Source organism: Labrus bergylta, chromosome 9, assembly GCF_963930695.1.
Source record: "Labrus bergylta chromosome 9, fLabBer1.1, whole genome shotgun sequence".
In the NCBI taxonomy this organism is placed as follows: domain Eukaryota; kingdom Metazoa; phylum Chordata; class Actinopteri; order Labriformes; family Labridae; genus Labrus; species Labrus bergylta.
The window spans coordinates 18,341,228-18,364,409 of NC_089203.1; the positions used below are offsets into that span (position 1 = coordinate 18,341,228).

At 41.7% G+C, this 23,182-nt stretch overlaps 1 protein-coding gene across 6 annotated transcripts; it reads left to right on the top strand.

Moving 5' to 3' along the window:
* The first annotated feature begins 484 nt into the window (after positions 1-484).
* On the top strand, positions 485-23,182 carry mcf2a (MCF.2 cell line derived transforming sequence a). 6 transcript variants are annotated; one of them, XM_020635792.3, is made up of 30 exons: positions 493-1,007; positions 5,952-6,020; positions 6,199-6,313; positions 6,695-6,785; positions 8,447-8,566; positions 9,267-9,383; positions 9,604-9,753; positions 9,891-10,006; positions 10,172-10,286; positions 10,515-10,634; positions 10,761-10,952; positions 11,050-11,241; positions 11,508-11,679; positions 12,984-13,060; positions 13,382-13,467; positions 13,740-13,806; positions 13,996-14,111; positions 14,546-14,615; positions 14,724-14,816; positions 15,033-15,125; positions 15,435-15,560; positions 15,716-15,937; positions 17,016-17,108; positions 17,652-17,730; positions 18,078-18,141; positions 19,394-19,494; positions 19,993-20,105; positions 20,632-20,744; positions 20,901-21,004; positions 21,105-23,182. In XM_020635792.3, the coding sequence occupies exons 1-30, from the start codon at positions 893-895 to the stop codon at positions 21,143-21,145; spliced, it is 3,342 nt and encodes a 1,113-aa protein (XP_020491448.2). In that variant the 5' UTR covers positions 493-892; the 3' UTR covers positions 21,146-23,182. The 6 variants fall into 6 exon arrangements, 4 of the variants coding, with proteins under 4 accessions (XP_065814894.1, XP_020491448.2, XP_065814895.1 ...); XM_065958822.1 differs by lacking the exons at positions 20,901-21,004; positions 21,105-23,182 and adding an exon at positions 19,676-19,784 and having other exon boundaries at positions 486-1,007; positions 20,632-20,750; XR_010666867.1 differs by lacking the exons at positions 20,632-20,744; positions 20,901-21,004; positions 21,105-23,182 and adding an exon at positions 18,452-18,636 and having other exon boundaries at positions 485-1,007; positions 19,993-20,030.

The window sequence follows — 23,182 nt, forward strand, 5'->3', positions numbered from 1 at the left end:
ACAAGCCTTTTTTTTGCACTCTAGTGCCTGAGCACTGATCCATTCAGAGGAGTTGTGGGCAGGGAGTTGAGTTGAGAAAGGCTTTGTGTATCAGTATGTACACAATGACACCCTTTCATATTTGTTCTGCTGTTTGAATGTGATTGTTGTGTGTTAAAGGCTGTGCTTTTGCATGGGCCAAACTTGTTGGCTGAGGGTGCGGTAGATTTTCATATTCTTCAATAGAGCTTTTCTCCACTGGGTGTGCATTTAGATGATAGTAAAGCAGGAGAAAGTGGGGACACGAACATGGCAGCCAGACAATCCAGCCACACTGTAGTACAGTCCGCATAGAGAACAGCGAAAGGGAGCACGGAGTGTGAAGTGAGAGGAAAAGTTAGGAGGGAGTTGGCAGTGTGTCAAGAGAAGACTCGAGCTCTGCACGGCGCAGAGCTGACGCACTAAAGCTCAGAGGGAGAGAGAGAGAGAGAGAGAGGGAGAGAGAGAGGGGAGGAGCGACAGAGACGGACAGCAGTGGCCAGATGGAGCCTTGTTTGTTTTGAAGTAGGTGACTGCTGCTGAGCGCAGGGACTGCCGGTGTAAGTGTGTGTCTGAGACTTCATGAGAGCACAACATCACTGTTTTCTGGTTGTAGCTGCTCTTCACTCTATGCAGTTCAAGGTCAGGAAGATCCAGCAGCAGCCTCAGGGAACTGTCCCATCTGGATCTCAGGACCCGCAGAGGCAGGTGGGCATAAGTGTCCCTGTTGTAGCGCACAGCCTCGCTATAGAGCGACACTATGCCGGGCTATAGGACTGTGAAGAGGATGTGAGGCCTGGACTACTTTCAATACCTCCCACAGCAGCGTCACTTCTCTCCCAGCCTGAACTTGTGTCGGAGAACAGGACAGGGAATGGGCCCAGCCTCACTGCAGGAGGAGAGAGAGCCGGAGAAAGACTCCAGGGAGGAGATGGAGAGCTACCACTACCTCCTGCAGGCCGGCTCTCAGCTGGAGAGCACTCTGCAGCGTGAGTACACATGATGCTGACTGTCCTCATTTAACTTCTGCTCGCCACTAGCAGGCGTTTTGGACATAATCCTTTATCTGCTCCGAAACTATTTCCCATCATTCCCATCATGCATGGTTCAGCAGTCTGAAAAATGAAGTGAAATGTACTGCAGCACGAGCCATTAAGTTTGATTTACTGTCCTCATTTGTAACTTCTGAGAGCCATTACAGGAGGTAACGGGAGAACTGCACCGTCTGTCTTGCCAGTATTATTGATGTGCTTGTTCCTGCAGCTTTGGTACAATGTTAGGCCACTGCAGGGATTATGTCAGCTATTTTAAGCCGTCCCAGATGGATAGATATTTATCTATAAGAATGATTTGTAGACTGAATATCTGTAAAACTGTGTGGCAGAGATATGGTAGAAATATAGGCCTGCAATTCTATTGGTGTGAACTAGGTGTCTTAGTGTGTGACCTATCTGAAAGGAAAAAATGGAAGGCTGTTCAGAAAGTAAAACATATTTTTTCATTATTCAAGGTGTTACCTTGGAATGTGAAGTTTATAAACTGGATATTGTGTAGCACTTGTTTTCTTTAAGCAGCAATAGAATTGAAAGACGTTTGACTGTTTGTTAACAAAAAATGTAACCAGCATGAGAATGAATTACTAATAAATGGACCTTAAAAACAAACTGGTGAATGAAGGTAGGATAAAGGACAGAAATAGTGCCTGACTTGAATGACAGCTCCATGGAGGAGCCTTCTCCAGAGGCTAATGTGATTACTTTGGGATCTTGGCAGCCTTGAGTTATTCTTTAATTGATGGGCCTTTGCCTCTCTCTGTTCCCTTTGGGTTCATTGTACCTGACCTGGGGTTTGTTGATAACACTGAAGTGAGAGGAGGAAAGAAATCTATGATGAGTTTCTTATTTTTTTTACCAGGTGACATTTTCTCTCTCTCTCTCACTCTCTGTGTGAAATGTGAGCCCTGCAGTCAGGGTTTGTGTGGGTTTGTTAATCTGCTTACGAGTGATGCAGTTTTGATCCTAAATGACACACTACTGTCATTTAGACGGAATTATAACCACAGATGATTCATTTCCTTCATGGATGTTGATACATTATCCTTTTATAAAGCTTCCCAACTGACCCCTTCATTTAAAAACTACAGAATCCTCAATTTGTTTTGCAAATCACCCCTGAATCAGATCCAACACACTTAGCATAAGTTTATGAACACACAGTGGCTTTTTTTTCTGCAAAATGTGAGCATTCCAGATATTACAATGTTTATAATACTCATAATGAAGGACCAAATGACTGAGTTGATAGACATGCCAGGTGATGATGAGCACAATCTTAGAATTCTTTAATGTGCTATCCTCCTGCTCACCAGTTAAAGTTTGTGTAAACACATTCTGACACAGTAAGCCACAAACAAATATGACTTCACACAGTCACAATCACAACACCTGGCATTTCAGCCAACACTTCATCGGATTTTGATTCACTGGCACCATTAACTGACTGCTCTCAATATCTACACACAGAGTGACACTACAGAACTCACATGTCATGTATCTCCAGCTCTTCAGTTTTAAACTCAAAACTTAACCGAGACTTTAACGTTTGTAAATCATCGTGGTTCAACTGACACTTCAGCTGCTCTCCTCTCTTACTTATCAGTTTTCAAAACACAACATCTCCTCAACAACTGGATCAAATACTTGCATTACTTAATCTGATAATTTAGCATCTTATTATTTAAATAGATTTTGAAATGAAGCCTTAAATAGTGTTTCATTTTAGTTTCATTTTTCATTTTAACCAACTCTCTTACGTGCAAACTGTGATTACAGCACCTATCTTTCAGCTTAAACAAGAAAAGTCAATTTTTTTTGTAGACTTAAGCCTGCTCTGGTTTTCTCTTAAGTAGCACAATAGAAACCAAAGCTCTGGTAATACTTTATGACAGAAACGCCCATAACTCCTGATTTTTAAACCATGTTGCTTTTTACCATGACCCCTCAGTAATGTCAGTCCAAAGAGTAACCTCTGATTCTCCTGTTCCTGCACACTGATAAAGAGAAATGTTTGCCAATGTGGATGGAAACAGAGATTTGCTCTCAGTCAAGCAGATCTTAGTTGAGTCTACATACAAAGCTGGAGGCAGGAAGCTTTACTCTGTTGTCCAAACAGAGATAACCATCTGCACTGATTTAATGACATGGAGCTCCTTTAAAAGCATCAACTCACCTTTATTACTCATGGTTTATGCTTTAACAACACTGAAGCACAGGAGATGTTTTGGCTTTAGTCTCAGAGTGGGTATTCATTTTATATGAAAAGTAAGAAGTCATCCTTACTATGTTGGCAGAATATTAAAGCCATGTTGAGGCTGTTGGGTTGTATGGACATGGTCTCTTCCTGAATACTGACTTTAGCGTTCCTTCCACATTGACCGGTAATTTAAAGGGTATGACTCAGGAAGTTAATGTATTTTTTCTATACTTCGCGAAATGTAGAAGACTGGCAGCAAAATGAGGCTGGTCTAAGTGGAGAGCGCAAATACAGAGAGCGGATGTTGAATTTAATTTGAATTCAGAGACCAAAAAGCGGTCACAAGTAATCTCTTGCATGGTAAGAAATCCGCTCTTACACATTCAAATGTTTTCATAGTACACAGAGGCCGAGCCTCACGCTGCTTTTAGGTCATGGGATATTTGGCAAAACAAAGCTTTCCATGCTAAGGGGATTAGTGTGGTGGGCGGCTGATTTTGGATTGAAAAGGGTAAAAAAAAAGAAAATAGAGAATTCTTACCACTCTGATATTTGACTAGAAGGTTAGTTTTTAGACCAGAACAGATAACAGACCTGAGTTAAAAGACTCACTTTTTGGCCTGGGAGGCCCATGTGCCTCCACACCTTTGAGTACCTGGGACTTGTTATCTGCCTGCTGCACACGCTGTGCTGCATGTTACTGCAGAGGTCATGATGCAAGCTACAAGGGAACCACATTATTTCATGAAGAAATAACATCTAAAAAGCACACCAGGATTACTTTTTCTCTAAATATTATATATAACTTGAATATAACTTGAAGTTTGTTCAATTAACTCCTCAAAATCCACATGTATAAGTGTTATATAATGCATTCAGGCATAATTGACAGACTTCAAAGCATTTCATCCAGCAGTGTCCTTAAATGGGTTTGATGAAGATCATGTGACAGGCTGGTAGTCAGTCAGGGTTTTGGGAGAGCACATAAACACCACAGTGTTGGCAAGTTTATTAACAACACTGCAGTTTGCAGTCCAGGCTGCCCTTGCTTTGATTTATTGCAGTAGAGGTCTGCAGTGCGTTAGCTTGTGTATCCTTCTCTATTTTTTTAGAACAATTTTTTTTCTACTCAGAACAGTTTGAATTAAATGCAGATTGTGTCAGTGACATCTTAATTATTTAGAAATGTAAGAATACCTGTACCTTAAGCTATGTCAAGCATAATAACAATACTTAATTGGCATGACTTCAAATCTATTCATCTAAGAACCGTCCCACCTTCCTGAAGGTTTCGTGGCACAGGGTAGAAAGGATTATATAACCTTTCCAGTGCAGCTGTAACTCTACCCTGCATCTGTGTGGAGTCAGTATAACCATTGGTCCTGCTCTGTCCCTGGCTTGGCTCAGCTGCTCTCTGTTACAGACACACATCAAATATTCAGCAGGTACCAGTAGAGCTCATTACTGGTTCCCAGACAGCACGGCGGACACCATTACTGCAGTGGACACATGGAAACTAACACCTCTGTCTCCAAAACCTCTGTGTGTCTTATGCCATCTTTTTTTCCTCTGTTCTGTTTTTGCTGTTTCTGAAACCCAATCCATTATAATGTTTTTATGTGATAGGGATGAGGAAATAATGATTTGTAAGGAAATGTACTACCATGTTCATATGTAGCATGAACTGCTCATATTTGGAGAGTAATCTGGACAGTGAAACTCTGTATCCAAACCATATCAAATAATGTAACCTATGTTTAAGGTACAAAACCCTTTAAAGCTCAAAGCTTCAGTTTTCACTTCAAAACATGTACCAATCATTGTTAAAAATACCTCTCTCACTGCATAATATCATCCACGTATGCATTACAACTTAAGTGAATGCAATGTGTGTCCAAAGGTCCGTGTGTGTGTTCCCTCTACACATCTTGTTGAATGATTCTCAGTGCACCAACGAGCTGCACTAACTGCTTTTTAAAAGACTCTGTGCATTTATCAGACACTTAGCTTACTTTGAACACTAATGGAACTGAGCATGAGACACCGGGCCATCTGCCAGTTAACTTAACACTTAGCTAACTTTAAGTCAGAGTGCTGTTAATGAGCTTATGTGTTCTCATGATGTCATTGTTTGATTTGCACCAGATGCTGGATTTACGCCTGTGAAGCAGCATTTATAGCTGCAGTAACTACTGTGTATTATCATGGAGCACCCGTTGGGAATAACATAGACACATGACATCTCCCTGTTTGGATAAAATGGGTCAAGTAGCTGCTTTTAAACAAGAGTCATTTTATGTCAAAACTTGGGTGAAAAAGGCTTCAATGTGGTTGTCCCAATGGAAAGCATTTATGTGTTTACCAAAGTTATGAATTGGCTTTGTTAAAAGCTATGCAAAAAAAAAAAAAAAACACATTGACTGTTTAAAGAGTGCTGGAAGATGGAAAACTGTATGTCACAATCAAATCCTTAGTTTTTCTTTTTTATATGTAACAGTCTGACAATGTTTTGAGCTGTTGTAATCTTCTCCAGCACAGTAAGGTTTTTACATCTTTCCATAATATAAGAAGTAGACAAACTGCAGAGAACAGTTCTGTGCAATAACTCATGAATTCAATTTAGCTTTACAGAACACACCACTTACTCAATTGCTCATGATTTCTTTTTGGTTTTTTTTCAGAGGTGACTGTGCCGGTAAGCATGAAGGAGGTGGGGGGATACATACAGAAACAGGTGGCATACTTGTCAGGTAAGGCACTTTTTGTACTGTGGTATGATGCTGCATAAGCTCCTTTTAACTTGATTTGAATCTCTGTTACACCCTCAGCAGTTTTTAAATGGCTTAGTACCCAGAAAAAAATCTTACTTATTTCTTTATAATTTCATGTCTTCAACTTTTGTTTAATCGTTTACCTTTTTCCCCCCAGGGGGCCGTGGGGAAGACTCAAGTGTGATCGTCACCCTCCCAGAATGCTCTGCTTTCATTGACATTCCAGAGGAAGCTTTAGCCAAAGTCTTCACATACCTCACTCTCATCCCTCGGTGCGTCCTCATTTCGTCTATTCCTGCCTGACTCTCTCCCTCTCCCTTTCTGCAGTGCACCAAAAGCCCAGTGCTTGCATTCTGAGCACAGCTGGCCTTCACTGCTCCTCAGCTTACTGTTAGATGTCCTATTGATGCCCTCTATGTTCAAACCTCACACTCCTTAGGGATTTGGAAGGTTAATTTAGGACATTATTTACTCATTTCAGTGAGTTTTGAACAACAAAAAGAGTATAAATGCTTTGGTAAAGCACATAGATGACATGAATGTGAAGCGCGGCTATGTTTGACCCTTCCCGTGTTCAATCCTGGTATCTTTAAACTACATTATTACACAAAATGATGTTACAACTGTATTTAATGGCCTTATTTTTCCTGCAGAACTAGGCAGCCTGGAGTAAAATTTATCATCATTTTAGACCGACGACTGGATACATGGGCCTCAATCAAAACTGCTCTTGCCAGGATAGCTGTGAGTTTATTGTTTTTTATTTGCAACATATTATTTCTGATCAATATTTCAGAATCAGAATCTTTTTTTTTATTGCCAAGTACATTTACACATAAAGCCTTACACATACAGCCTTTTCCCCCTACAGCTTAGACGTTTAGATGTATGCGACAAATCTTTATCTTTGCATTGAGCTGCAGACTGTGCCTATGCTCATGTTTATTTATGAGTTGCTGTCCATGGTGCTGAAAATCTAAAACAACAACCTTGGCAGGACACATGTGATCAAACTGTACATTTTTTTTGCATTAATCAAGGGGTTTCCTGCTTAATGTATAGTTCCATGTGGAGATCAGCTTGAATCATAAACATCCTGTCTGTACTGAGTGTCCCATTGCATATAAACTACTGCTGCCAAAGCATGAGTAAGCAAAAAGTGTGTGATGACGCGGGGCGGTGAGGGGAGGACAGGATGAGGAGGAAGGCGGGCGGGAGGGAAACATTGCAGTTGGCGCTGCCACCCTCCGTCTGAGAGGCAGCAGCAGCGCTGCGGCTGTGGTCAGGCGGCTGGAGGGAGCTGCTGCAATATCTCACAGCCTGGCATCAATTTCTGTCGAACGGGTGGGAACTAATATTTCACCGAGATGGCTTCTAACACCATGGCGGACTGCTTTTACCGGCGGGGAATCCCGAAGATCCGCCGGAGTCCGGTAACGAACTGCTGACCAGTTCTTCTTGTACCGTGTGAAGAGTTAAGGGTGAAGTTTTGTTAGGGCAGGGTGAATGCGGCAGTGGCATCGGCTGGGGGGGGGGGGGGGGAGAGGGGGGGGTGCAGCATTGCGGTCCAGCGCGCGCTTCAGCTTCATCATGCAATTGGCTGTGTTTGAAACCTTATCTGACGGATGTTTATGCTGGAATTAGAAGCTTGAGACAGAGCAAACGAATTTCAGAAGTTGCGTCAATTGCAAATGCATGAGCCAGTGAGAGCATTTGGCAACATAGGAGATGTTTCATGCTGGATATCCTGTGTTGCAAAAGTGCAAGTCATTAAAAATAAAAAAACAAGCGATAAAATACCAATAGGTCTATTGTAAATTCACTTTCATGATAAAGATAGAGCTTACGGTTCTCATCATACAGCACATTAGGCATGACTACATTATGGCCTCAAACGACCGCAACATGAAATGCATCACATGACATGCATGTGAAAGTTAATGTGACTGAATCTAGAATCCATTAGGCTGACGTTAATAGCTTGAGTGACAGAATGATGGAGACCTGAACAGGATGAGAGCTTATATGATGCTTTTTTTCCCCCTCAGCACCTGTGCTAGTCTGCATACAGGAGTTATGTTTATGTGTGAAAATTCACATGTTGAAAAAAGCCACCATGCTTGTATGTCAGAGTGCACTACAGGGAACTTAAATAAATAGATAGATAGATACATACTTTATTCATCCCCTGGGGGAAATTCAGGAGTGTCATAGCTCACAAGTTAGAAAAAAATAGAACAAACAGAGAAAACAAAACATCAATATTAATTAAAAACTGCATGGATATTAACAGATAATTAAAATACTAAAAGTCTTTATGTTCCTAAATGCTAAAGCTACAAAGTTCTCCTATGAATCCCTACTGCAGCAGCACCATCACAATAAACCTCTTCCTTTCCTTCAAGGCTTCCTTTCCCGGGAACCTCCACCTGGTCTTGGTGCTCCGACCCACCAGCTTCTTCCACCGCACTGTCACGGACATTGGCTTTCGCTTCAGCCAAGAGGACTTCATGCTCAAGATGCCAGTAAGGCAGCTCCTCCTCAGTTACCAAACATGCCCCACATCACAACAAGGTACACTTCATTCTTGTTGCATTCCTGATCTCCAAATGTTGTGTGGTGGACACAGCCAAGAACACATGTTGATGTCAGTTTCACTTTTGAGACAAAAATATTGAAATAGTGGGTTTTCCAAGTATTTTGGTTCTTTCTATTTCCTTTTTAAAATGTTTATTTTTGGGCTTTTATGCCTTTATTCAGATAGGACATTGGATATAGTCGGAAACCAGAGCGAGAGAGCGAGAGAGGGGAATGACATGCAGGAAAGGAGCCACAGTTCAGACTTGAACCTGCGCCCCCTTCTGGACAACAGCCTCTATACATGGGGCACGCGCACTAACAGCTAAGCCAACTGCGCCCCTTTTCTGGGGGATTTTAATTTGTGAAGTCTGAGTGGTACAAGCCTGATAGCTGTCATGTCATTTGCAGCCACTGTGACTATGATCAACTGTTTGTATGATTAATTGTTCTAATGACCTTTGATATACCTCCACTAGTATAGCAAAGGGACTTACACGAGTATAGAATTGAAAATCATGTAGTTTAAAAGCACTAGGTACTGATGTGCATTAAAAAATGAGGAAAAATTAAACTGACGTCCATCATTAATGTGCTTCAAGTGAAAAGTTTTCTTTGTGAGGTCTCAGGTTTTGTCCGTACCTTTAGGTGGTGATGCTGAGCTCTGTCACAGACCTGCTGCACTACATCGATGAGAACCAGCTGACTTCAGAGTTTGGAGGCACTTTGGACTATTGTCATAGTGACTGGATTGTTTTAAGAACGGTAAGCCACAAATCACTTCACAAACACAAAGGGAGCAAGCAACGAACAATATCATCTTTCCTCAACATGTTCCTGTGTTTTCTCTCATTTCTGAGGTTCATCCATGTGATTTAGCCAAATCGTTCTGCCAGTTTGATAGAGCTGCTCTTAAGCTCTGACCTTCGTTTAGCCGAGCGACACTTATTTCTGTATTCCTTGTGTCTTTTTGCTCCCACTACAGGCCATCGAAAGTTTTGCTGTGACAGTCAAAGACATTGCACAGATGCTTCAGGGCTTTGGCTCTGAGCTGGCAGAGACGGAGCTGCCTGATGAGGGAAAAGTTATCGAGTATCTCCTCGAGTCTCACACTGAAAAGTACAGGAAACTCAAAGTAAGACCTCTATTGTGTTCCTATAAGAGGCATTTATTCATTTTGTAACTAAAATATTTGTCTTGTGTTCTCATGCTAAAAATCTAGTATTTTTGGTGTGCCACACGTTATGATGTAAACTGTCCTCTGTTTGACAGGATGCAATCAGATCGGTGTCGAAGGAGGGTCGTCATCTTCTCTTAAGCCTGGAGACATCTGGGAAAGAGGATGACTCCCAGTGGGATGTGAAGTTGGACTGGGAGACGGTACAGAGGTGAGACAGCTTATTTTCATCTAGTAGGAGTGGCTAACAAGCTTATTGGTAGAACTTGCAATCCACCAAAAAAAGAGCCTGCCCTCCTTGTTTAAAAACAAATCTAAAATGTATCTTTTGAGTAAGTGAATGAGATCTATGGCATTGTTCCTTTCGTTTTTTCAGGCTTCTGGCACAGCTCAGAGATATGGAGTCAGCCTTCGATGGCTTCTTTGAGAAACATCATCTGAAACTCCATCAGTACCTGCAGTTGCTCAGATATGAGCAAAGCTTTCAGGAGGTAAGGATTCCATATATGTGCTTTGCATCCATACATGTTTTTATGTTTTATGTGCTTAAACCAAAGTTTTATACTTTCCAGAGGATAACACCTTTTATTTTTGCTAACTTTGGGCTCAGTTTGAATTTCTGGGATGTAATGCCTCTGGGAGAAACCATGTTGTCTTTAGGCTTGTCTTTTTATTGTGTTTGGTCTGTATATGTATGATTGTGTGTGTTTTCTTTTGAGATGGAGTTGTGTCTGGAGCACCTAATGGCTCAGGAGAGGGAGCTGTCCATATCTGTAGACACTCTGGTCCTGACAGAACAGGCTCTGAAAAGGTTGGAGAGTGTGGAATTAAATGCACAGGTCAGTGTTTCTCATCCAGACTGCCAATACAATATTCATTTATCAGCTTTGGATTTGCCAAAAATACAAACTGTGAGCTCAGTGATCATGAAAACAGTGTCCTTCCTTCTTGCGTGTCCTTATCAGGAGGTGATGGCTCGGGCTCAGATCATCATTCTTCACGGACACCAGCTATCCGCCGGTCATCACTACGCCATGGCTCTTATTATGCAACGCTGCAACGAGCTGCGCCACTACTGTGACACACTAAATGCTGCTCTGAAGACCAAACACACAAGTCTTCTGCAAACACACCAGCTGCTGCTTTGCCTCGGACAGGTATTCAGACATCTTCATTTACTTACACATACACACTAACACATGTACGTTAGACCGTCTTCATGCTGATACACATGCGTGTTCTCTCCGTCTTCAGGCCCAAACTTGGTGTGATGATGGAGCGTATATGCTGGCCAATCAGCTGGTAGATAAGTTCCAGTCCAAGGAGGGAGCTCAGGCTGCTTTGAAAGATATTGAGAGGTTTCTGGAGGGGGCACCATCTATGCTGAGCTCTGGACCGGATGTCCTGGCCATCGAGTACGAGGCAGTCATCACACAACAGCTGCAGGTCAGTGACCACAACAATCCTTTTTGAAGAAATCAAAACATCCTATTTAAAGCATTTTTAAGACCACTTGCTGAAGCAATGTCATCTGGGAATCTCCAATTTTGTCTTGACCTTGAGCCAGCATATGAAATGCCCTTGAGGAGATTAGCCTGCTGATAGCCATGTTGGTCTTTTTGCCTTCATTTGTCAGGATCAGCAGAATTTACTGGATTGGAAAACAAAGTTGATAACCCTATCCTCTGTATCTTCCTCTCTCTCTGTTTTAGGCTCAGATTGGGGAAACATTTGAGAAGCATGCAGCAGTGCAGCAGATGATCCAGAACCGGCAGGCTTCTCTGAGGAAGCTGGCTGATAAACATGTGCGACCGGTCCAGCTGGTGGCTCCCAGGCCAGAAAACCCACCACGAGCCAAGTCCCCACTCTTCTCCCCCAAACATGGTGCAGCACACACACACACAAAACATGTTGTCCTCAATCAAAAGACATAATTATTTTCTGTTTTACACGTCTTTTTAATGGTGAGGTGCCCTAGTTTGGAGCATGTAAAGCAGTTTTTCTACAAACCAACCCTACCCACCCTCCTTTTGTTTCTCATGCCCAGTATGGGGTCTCGTCCCAGCCCTTATGGCCTGGCACCGATCCCTCGTCCCCCTCGCCCCCTTGCATCTTTGCTTTAGACATGGTGCTTACATTGACACATCACAGGGTCCCGCTGAGAAGGCCTAAGGTGTTCCTGAATGGGCTGCGGGGTTAAAAGGCCACCTTTACAAACAAGCTGTAACTAGGGTAGAAGGTATAATCAGTCTACAGGGATCATCCTGACTGCTCTATTAGTCAGGGTAGCCACTATAGAACCATATGTGGTTCACATAGTGAACATTAAAGAACCTTTCATCTCCCTCTTTGTCTCAAGGGAATGTCGCACAAAGCTAACCACGTACAGTGAAACTCAATTAATACTGTATGTGTTATCTGCTATTCTTTTTTATTTGAATGCATCTTTTGTGCAACTTAATGTGTCTAAAATCATTATGCATGTGACACTTAAAGGATACACATTTCCCCCCACTGAATTCAAGACTTAAGGTATGTCCTTTATGATATGAAGCCATGTTAATGAATGTAACGACAAGAAAGAGAATGAACGTAATTATGAACCCCTCTGAGGCCCCCCTGATACCAGACATTTAAAAGAAGAGATGAAGGGGAGAGCGGTTAGCTTTGATTAATTTGATCCTGTACATGCATACACACACGTATGTGCATGCACACACATGCTTGTGTACCACTGATGATTCCAACATGGCACATGCAAGGCCACGAGACTCAGTGTAGGTTGGACTATCATGTGAAGGCTTCCGCTGCTGGGATCAAAAGGAGACTGATAGTCATGCCAAACTATCCTTCAGATCTGAACACACTTGTTCCCAGGCTGCACCCTACAGTAGGCAACCTATTATCATTGATTAACTGTGATGTCGATTATAGCCGATTGATGTTTTCTAAGAAATAAAAAAGGTCATAGGCAGGGCAAGAGAAATCCCTTTGAGGCCAATGTGTTCACACTGTGCATACATTCATTAAAATAAACATTCTTTATTTAATGTGGGTGCTCAAATGAGCCATCTCCACAGTATTTCTCATCAGAGCACATGACAATATACCGTATGCGAATAACACTCTCTCACTTTGATGATCTGCTGATGATGATGATGATGATGATGATGATCTCGCTTTCACAGGCGATGGTTTGAAGTTCACGTTCGACATTTCTTTGCCTGGAAAGAGAGCATCCCGAAAGAGCCCTAACCCCAGAAAAGTGAGGAAAAAGACGTCATTTTCATGCTGTTTATTTATTGATGTTCCCTCCACCATCAAAGCTGTATTGAAAAATATATATTTTTCAAATCATCATGAATAATGTTCCCATCTTACTCTTGCTCGTTGATCCGTTCAGCTATTTATGCTTGTAATGTTACAAAGAGCACTGCATAGACCTGCTCAGAATTTCAATCATTAACATTTGTTGTTTTTTGGGTCTATAGCGATAAAAAATGATTATTAAAAAGTTGTTACAAAGCTCTTTAACATCAGAAAATCGAATGGAATATTCAGAGATGTCCATCTGTGGTGTGTTCAGATAGAGGTGATTCACGACTTTCAGGAGAACCGGAGCTGCGTGTCATATGGTCTGGAGGGTGAGGACAGCCCGGATCTCTTGAAGCGGTGAGGAGGAGGAGGAGGTGGAGGAGGAGGAGGTGGAGGAGGAGGAGGAGGAGGAGGTGGAGGAGGAGGAGGTGGAGGAGGAGGAGGAGGTGGAGGAGGAGGAGGTGGAGGAGGAGGAGGTGGAGGAGGAGGAGGAGGAGGGGGCATCTGTCTGTCCTCAGTGCTGCTCCTGGAGCTGTTTACTTTGTGATTCTCTTTGTTCATTGCTAATGATGCCCTCTGGCTCTTGCTCTGTCTCCTTCTCCTTGTGCATGTCTGCGTTTGTGTCACAGTCATGTGATGAGGGAACTCATAGAGACGGAGAGGATCTATGTGGAGGAGCTGCTGTCAGTTCTACTGGTGAGAAAACACATGTTTCGCCCCCATTTTTATTAGCACACATAAATAAACAAATGTTTTGTTCAGTTCCTCTGTTTCTGCATCATATTTTTGCACATGGCTAAATGGATTCTAGTTATATTGTATGTGCATAACCCATACAATATATATATATTTCCTTAATTTTGTTGCCATAATGAAACCTTTCAGGGTTACAGGGCTGAGATGGACAACGCAGCTCTGTCAGGGCTTCTGCCCTCGATCCTGCGCAGCAAGAGAGACATCCTGTTTGGAAACATGCCAGAGATCTACAACTTTCACAGCAGGTAAGTCCATCACACATACTGTTGACCTTTTTTTTTAAAGCAAAGATAAACATGGGTCATATGTCATCAAGAGACAAAAGGCCTTAATGTATGCTGAATGTGTGGGTGCTCTAATCATTTCAACAATGAACATTTGAATGAATGTTTTTTGAAGCCTCATTCTGTATAAAAGTGAGATGGATTTGGTTAAAAATAGTTTATTAATGGCATGGATGTTTGATTTAACAAATCTAAAAGGAAAGGAACCATACATTTATAATGTTGCTGCTTAAATTATATATACAAGTAAATAAATAGAAACAAACAAGTGTTAACAAATCAAATCAAACCTTGACTATCCGACCAATCGGTGATGTCTTTTCAAATGTTGTTTTCTCCAGTACTTCTTTTTTTTATTTCTCATACCTGGTCTTTGAACTTTTTTGGAAACCCAGGGTTTTTCTTCAGGACCTGGAAGGATGCCTGGAGAATCCTGAAGGTGTGGGCGCTTGCTTTCTGCAGCGGGTGAGATGATCCAAATGTTTATGTTGTGCAGCTGCTTTGTATTGGGACCATTTGTAAATACTGTGATGCATTATTACTTAAACAGATTTCTCTCTGCTGTCCCCTCAGAAAGAGAGTTTCCAGATGTATGAGTGCTACTGTCAGAATAAGCCTCGCTCTGAGGCGCTGTGGAGACAGTTTTCAGACTGTGCCTTCTTTCAGGTCAGCTGTGCCATCTTTCACTCACACTTTTTAAATTCTATTTACTGTTTCAGTGTCATGACAGAAACATTTACACATTACATATTTTAAAAAGTACCTCATTGTAGTTCTGTACTGTACACTTATTGTCTTAGTTTACAGTAACAGTTAAAAAGCAGTGACCAAACGTTTACAAAGTTAACATTAACATAGTTTTGATTTGTCTTCCTTGTGCAGGAGTGTCAAAAAAAGCTGGAGCACAAACTGGGTCTGGACTCCTACCTGTTAAAACCAGTCCAGCGCCTCACTAAATACCAGCTGCTGCTTAAGGTAAGACATAAACAAACCGACAAAGTCAATCCCGATTATCTGTGTGTGACAGACTATTTAATCATATTTTCAATTACACTGGTCTTGGATGCACAAACAGATCATCAAAAAATTGTTGGAGGGAAATCAACTGCAGCAAATGGGCCCAGTGAAAAGAAAAACATTTAAATGAGAAAGTGTGTTCATATTCTGTCACCACTTTTACGTCAAGTTGCTTATTACATGTGTTGACCACTAGAGGGCGTTATTTAAGCCACTGCATTTGTGTTTTTTTCATTCAACTCAGTTTCATTTGATTTGTGTGTTCAGGAACTACTGAAATACAGTTCAGACTGTGAGGGGACTTCTGACCTGCAGGGGGCGCTGACAGCAATGCTGGACCTGCTCAAATCAGTGAATGACTCCATGCATCAGATAGCCATCACCGGATATGAGGTGACTAAAATCTGATCTGTGCTGGATTTATGAGAACATTGAACATCCTAAATAACCAAACTAATTAGGTCGAGGTAGATTATATCTGAGGAAAATTTCACTGAGTATAGATTTATCATAAAGACTAACTCATAAATTCCCTTTTGTCTATGCAGGGTGACATTTGTGATTTGGGCCGCGTGTTGATGCAGGGTTCCTTCAGCGTGTGGATCAGCCATAAGAAAGGTCCCACACGCATGAAGGAGCTGACTCGCTTCAAGCCGATGCAGAGACACCTCTTCCTGTACGAGAGAGCTCTGCTCTTCTGCAAGAGGAGGGAGGAGCACGGAGAGGGCTGCGACAAGACGCCCTCGTACAGCTTCAAGAACTGTTTAAAGGTTGGTTTCTGCCTCTGCTTGTGTTCATCTCATGTAGCCTACTTATTTGAAGTTAAGTATTGGTTATGAGAAAATGACTTAAGTGGCTACGTCTAAATAAATGTAATGACATATTATCCTCTGTTTATAATTTTTTTTACAAGAGGTTACAAATTATTAGTATAATAATAAAACATCAGAGAATTATCTGCGGACGACTTTTATAACCACACTCTCTCTTCTTTAATATATGCACAATTGTTTTGATTTGATACGTACATGTTTTGTAATGGGGACATGGTCACTGTGCCTCTGTGTGACCTTACTTCCTTAAATATTCTTTCTTTTTGACATTGACAGATGAGTGGTTTACTGTGATCACATATCCAAGTCATTCTGCTGTGTGTTCGAGTACTGCATTGCACTCAGCACAGAGTAAAGTTTTAGACATAAACTATGTTGACACAAGTGGGAAAAATACACAACACGCTATTTTTAGAACAAAGTCTATGGAGAGTTCAGAAACTACAATGCAGTAGATAAATGTCATACACAAACTGTTAATGAAATGTGTTGAAATTCATCACACATGATCCTTCTATTTCGGTTGTAGCACCATGTGAGTGATCTATTAGAGTAGCATAGTTGACATTGGTGTCTGTCTTGTTACCTTTTCACACGTGTGTGTTTCCCCTGCTGGCCACACGACCTGCTCTGTTCTCGTAACACTTCTTTTGGTTGTATGCGTTGTGACTTGTGTCGCAGCTGGTGTGTCACCATCACCAGCAGCTGCTGCTGTTGCTCTTGATTTATTATTGAGGGTGTTGGGAGGAAGCAGTCGCACAGAGGAGGAATGTGTGTGTGTGTGTGTGTGTGTGTGTGTGTGTGTGTGTGTGTGTGTGTGTGTGTGTGTGTGTGTGTGTGTGTGTGTGTGTGTGTGTGTGTGTGTGTGTGTGTGTGTGTGTGTGTGTGTGTGTGTGTGTGAATGTTAGTGTTCTGACAGGACAGATGTGTTACATGATGTAAGTGTGATGTATGACGTGCTGCTCGTCTTCCTGTAGTGTGTTTGCCGTTATGAGCAGTCTATGTCTCTTGTCAGATGACTGCTGTGGGGATCACAGAGAATGTCAAAGGAGATGTGAAGAAGTTTGAGATCTGGTACAGTGGCAGGGAGGAGGTGTACGTGGTTCAGGTAAGGGGTCAGAACGAGCTATTGAACATTATCTGCAGTTCTAAAACAACTTTAGATGAGATGTTTTTTGACATTTGCACAGATACAGGACAGTGTAGGTACATTGCATTGTTTGTGCATTCCTCCCAGTCAGCTCTACAAACAAGTTAAAAGTATATTAAAAAAATTGAATTGCAATATAAACACAAGTAGAAAAAATAAATATGTTTATAATAATAGATAATTCCGCCTATTCTGAATTAAACTCACAATAAATCTGTTGGCAATCATTTTGGTATCAATCTTTACTGTCTTCTTTTTCAAAACAAGCATAAAGATGAAAATGTCCGATTTTTGCACATTAACTGGTGTTCCAAAATGACTGTTTATCTTTGGCTCTGGGGTTAAACAAGACATTTTATAATGCTAATAGTAGCTTTGGGAATTGTAATAAACATTCAATATCAATGTCCAAATTAAAAAAAAAAAGGGTCCTAACAGATACAATTAAAAAAACAAATGCTTGCTGTAAATACATAAATACGACTGTCTGTGGTCTTTCAGGCTCCTGCAGTGGAGGTGAAGATGGCCTGGCTCAATGAGCTTCGCAGAATCCTGACCAACCAGCAGAAGCTGCTCAGAGGTCTGTGAACAACTACTGTAAATATTGGATGGATGATCGAAGTGCCAAGTCCACGTACTAGATTCATAGCTTTGAACTGTTTCTCACAGCCCCAGAGTGCTGGTGATTGTGCTTCAAAGCTCTGACACTTAAATGTGGAGATCTGTGTTTTGATTCTCCTCTCCATTCTGTACACTGTTTCTAAAAGTAACTTGAAAGTAAGTGTTAATTGTCAAAGGATGTCAATTGTGTATGTGAGAACAACAAACAAATAGACAAAACAAATATGTTGAACAGATATGATATAAGCACATGAATTTGCATATAAAACAGGAAATCCTTCTTTGTACCCACTTGTCTTCTGACAGATGAAGCATATCAACATGGACAAATGGTTGGACACATGCAGCTTTCTCCCCCCTACTCAGAGAGGTCAGTGCCTGTGCTTGTTCACAGATTCAGTATTAATTAGAAGCAGTGTTAAGCGCATGACTAGATTATAGTTGCACACATATAAAAAACACATATGCAGAACACTCACACATGCAGCCACAGCACTACTATCTGCATTCGCTGAGTTTTCACATCTAATTGCAGCTTGAGTGAATGTGACGATATCATCTCACGTTGCCGTAGTAGCAGCTTTGTGTGTAGCAGTGTGTGAGAACGGTTGCAGGCCCCATTTTCTCCACTGCTGTCTGGTTGCCTATCCCCACTCCTCCAATCCCCCCCCCACCTGCAGGGGCATGCGGCCATCCAGAGGGGTTCCTAGGGGCTGTCTGCCGGGGCTGGACTTTGTCTCGCTGTCCGCTGATGTCTTTCTGTGCCTGCGTTCCCGGAGCCCCCGTCCCAGAAGCCCCCGGCAAAGGCCCCGGCCGTGCCCTTGCCACCGTCCCCAGCGCCACTGACCCGCCCTAATGCTCAGTGGTAAACTCAGCCTGGCTCACCTTGCCCTGGCATGACCCACCCAGCCCAGCAAAACCTCAGGGCTGCTGTGTTTTCATACTGACTGTCACCTGCACACTTGTTTTAAAGCCTCCATTCTGGTTCATAACTGACCCCCCCCCCCCCCCCCCCCCCCCGCAGTGTTGAGAGGCCTGTGTCCTTCATGACATTTTAACTACTGTTCTCATTTCTGCATCTCAGATTTGCTATTTTGCATGTAATGCAAAGGGCAAAAAAAAATAAAAAAATCATCCCGTGTATTTTCTTGATTTCCTCATGACAGCTGATTTTTTCAAGATGGGGCTAGTTTATTTTTATTTTATTTTTAGATCTAAACACTTCTGCAGAAGAAGCTTTCTAGAAACATTCTTACAAAGAAATACAGAAAGACCAAATGTCTGAATTTGGATCTTCATCAATCTAGACCTGACACAAGCAACCCCTGTGTGAACATCAGTACTTTCCACTTGGACAGAGGAGCTTGCAAGTGGCTGCTCTGTGCTCTGTCTCGCTGTCTTGCTGTCTGGCTGATGCCTGAATAATCATGACTGTGTGAGAAACAACAGGACAGAGTTGTTCTTTGCCACTGATCTGGGGCCAGTTAAACAGGTGGAAGCATGAATCAGACATAGAGCTGACCCTAGACTGTGTGGCTGAGGATAAAATCTATCCTGTGCGTGTGTCTGCTGCTGGCGGTGTTCAGCATTTATTGACGCATTGTTTGTTTTTACTCCCCCAGCAAGCAGCAGAGGGCGTCAGTGAGCTCAGGAGACACGGAGTCAGGGAGGAGCAGTCCAGACCCCCAGCCTTACTCCCCTAAACACCAGCACAATCGCAGGAGTGAGTCAATTAAGTCCGCACATTTATTTATACAATCAAGTAGATACTTAGTAACTAAATAACAGAACATGTTGAAATCAATACAAATCATGCTTGCTGTGCTCACCACTATTTCACTGCTGTTGCTGATTGTCTTCATAATCTTTAACTGATGAAGATATTCAACTTTTTCACCCTTCAGCAGTTCAGGTGTACTTTGACCTGAAGAACCAGGTACAACGAGGAATTTTGGGGAAAAGGGTCCAACTACTGAGATTAGCTTTTGATTCTACCTTCTTGTTAATTTCCCAGTAAGTGACACAGGGCTCGTTTTAATGTCATTCAGTTACTAAGTATCTACAGTACCTGGTGCCTTTAAGTGTGTAGAGTGTGGAAAAATGTTTTCTTAAATACTTGTAGAGGCCTAAGTATTGTGTGTGTGTGTGTGTGTGTGTGTGTGTGTGTGTGTGTGTGTGTGTGTGTGTGTGTGTGTGTGTGTGTGTGTGTGTGTCACCCCAGGTTGGCCCGGAGCTCCTCATTCAGTAGACATCTGCGAGGGTCTGGAGGAGTGGCCTGGAGGTCAGGACGCCTTCCACCCATCTGACATGGAGGAGGAGGTTTTGGTTACATTGGTGAGACCCATTATAAACATGATACCAATGTCCTGCATCATATTAAAAACATACTTTTTTTTTGGATTAATCTTTGTGTAATTAATTAGCTGAAAATCAAATGGAACAGAATCCCTTATAAGTTGGAATCTGCTGGTAAGCTTTAGGCCAGTCAAGAAAGTTCTTTACAGAATTAGATAGAAGTTGATGTAAGAATGTGTATTTCTGTTACGTCAGCAAATTATTGTCTACTGGATGATGTCAGAGTTTAAATTAAGAAACAGTGAGCTTTTTCTGTCTTTCTTTAGAAACATGTAATGTTTTTGGCATTTTGTTTGATTTTATTTGTTTTTTTTACTTCTTGTGCCTATTTCGATCTTGTCTGTTTTGATGTTTTGTCCTTAATTGCCTTCAATAAGAGACCTGTTTTCTATCCTGTCTTTGATACTTTTTACTTTTTAGGCAGCATTTTGTAACTTTCTTTGAAAAGTTCCATATAAATAAATCTGCACTTACTTTGTTCTTGACAGTTTTTCTTCTGTATTAGTCTCCGGGCAGATACAGGGCTTCGGCTGACTGTCTTCAAAACGGACCAGAAAGCATCACCATCAAATATGGCGACGTCATCCAGCTGCAGTGTGAAGACAACAGGGGGCGCTGGTGAGTTTTCAGCCACTGGATTTAAATTATGTTAGGAGAAGTGTTATGTCTACAAAATAAACCTCATACTGTATCAAGCAACTATACTGTCTATAAAGTTTCTTTATCCAAAATGTCCTCTCATTGTTTCACTCCTGCTGACTTCTCATCCTTCAGGTTAGTAAAGAATCTGAGTCAGCGACAGGAGGGCTTCATAGCAGCTGCCAGTCTGCGGTTGATTTTAGCAGACAGCAGTCGAGGACACCACATCAGACTAGGGGGTAAGAAAAAGTAACAGACCTCCAAAATGACAATATGTTGTTAAGCATTACTATTTCTTCACCTTGATCCTTTTTTTAATGTCTATATATTTACTTTCAGACCCAGGTACCCAAAAGGCAAGAAAGCTCAGCTCTCCATAAAAGCACATGTGAATCTTATATTTACCTGTGGATGGTGACCACAGAAGGAACACATTGAGCCATAGCTGTCCAAATCTTCTTTCTCCGTTGCTGCCTGCTTTCTTCAGCACATTTCAATCATTGAAGGAATCATGTGGGAATCTACAGACCTGATATTCCTTCAGTTTTTTGACTGATGATGGTCTGGGCCAGTGTTTTCTGACAGTGTATGCTGTGACAGCGGCGAAAAGGCTCAGGAACTGTTTAGCCCTATTGGACAATCAACAGCAGATACCTGGATCCTGATTGGTCTTCCTCTTTTCTAAATTGTGTTTTTTTGTCCTTCTGGAGTTCAGTCTGCAACACGAAAGTATGTCAAGAAGTGCAGTCCTGTCCCAATCTGTGGACAAATTTCAACCTATCAGCTACATCAACATTTCCCACAGTGTGTGTTCCTGTTATTCTCTGTGTGTTCTCGATGGGCAGTAACCCAGGATTTGCCTGAAACATTTCTTAAAGCAGGAATTTTTGTACATGTTTGTGTCATTTTTAACATCAACTGTATGTCAGTGTTTCATCTTTGTGCAGCCAGTTGACATTTTCCATTGAACTACTCTTACTGTATTTTTCTTAAATGTCATACCTTAAGGCACCTTTTCTTCTGTACAATGTAGGAGTTAAAATGCCAAAATGTGCCATGCCATATTGCCTTTTTTATTCCTGCTCTTTGTAATCTTCGTTTGCAAGATCAAATATTGTGTTATTGCTTCGACCTGACCTCACAAATATCCAACAGGCACTTTAATTGAGACTGAAAAATCCACTGTTTGCCTCCTGAATGTGTGCTTTGCTTGCAGCTTTACCTCAGTCACTGTGTAATTGTCCTTATTCACGCTGTATTCTCCTTTGTTTATTGAATTTATGATGTGTTGGGAGGCAATGGAGACATACCCCCCTGCATGCAGGCAGTGTTTGACATGTCACTGATGCTAATACACCGTCAGAAATGATAAAGATTGATTGCAGTCTTTTCCTCTGTGGTTGCCAAAGATGAGTTTTAGGTTCATGCCACAGAGCACCAAACTCTGTTATCCTCTTCAGGATCTTTTGGGAGCCTGATGTCAGTCATGGCTAAAACAAAAATGGAAGAGTGAGGTAGAGCAAAAGAAAGAGAGGGATATAGATTGTGCTGCAAGTAGCCCTCCATCACAGAGGCAGACTGTTTCCTCCTCACCATTACAGCCCAGCTAATCTCGGTTTGCCATTAAAAGGGATCATACAGCTAACACGAAATATAGCCTCTGTGTTGAACGCTTAATTAAATATTGATTGCAGACTTATATGAATTTACCACATCAAATCGGGGCCCCAGTCGGAGGGCTGCCTTTGATACACTGCGTTTGATATGGAAATTAGTTTAGAAAGCAGCAGGGGCTGCTGTGCACTACACATTTCCTATGTTGTTAATTTATTTATTTTGCTGTCATGTTGTTCCTTCATATTGTGAGGTATCTGTGCAGCCCCCCAAAGACATAACATCTCCATTTATTTCCTGGAGTTACGCTCCACTGCACATCAAAATCCTATTCCATTCCTTTTTAACTTGTATTGTAAAATCCGATGGTTTCTTTGTAATTGTAATCCAAAATGCTGCATATCTTTGCACAGCTTTTCCATGTTGGAAAACAAACAAAAAACTGGCTTGAATATCATGTACCTGATGAGGAAAGTAGCCGAAGCTTGTTGCTGAATGTTCCTTTAACATGAAAATGCATGGCAACTGATCAACTAGCAGATTTTATATTGAAAGACACTCACTGTTCTAAACAGACTTTTTTTCTACAGCTTTAGTACATCAGAAAATAATCACAGAAAATGATTCATGGCAATAACTAATTCATTTAGGTAGCTAAAAGCATTCAAGACATGTTTTAACGGTTACGTGTTGGCTGAAAAGTAAGGCTGCTTCTTTTCATACACCCTGATTTAACCCTTTCTTTTTGTTGTCTTGTTTTAATGAAAGCAGACATGTAATAAAATTGTACAGACTTTTCTCCA

Excerpts from the sequence above, each read along its gene's own strand:
- mcf2a (XM_020635792.3), top strand. The coding sequence starts at position 893 with ATGGGCCCAGCCTCACTGCAGGAGGAGAGAGAGCCGGAGAAAGACTCC. Across the intron at positions 15,938-17,015 it reads GCTTCAAGAACTGTTTAAAG|ATGACTGCTGTGGGGATCAC; the intron begins GTTGGTTTCTGC and ends GTCTCTTGTCAG. Across the intron at positions 20,745-20,900 it reads GAAGACAACAGGGGGCGCTG|GTTAGTAAAGAATCTGAGTC; the intron begins GTGAGTTTTCAG and ends CTCATCCTTCAG.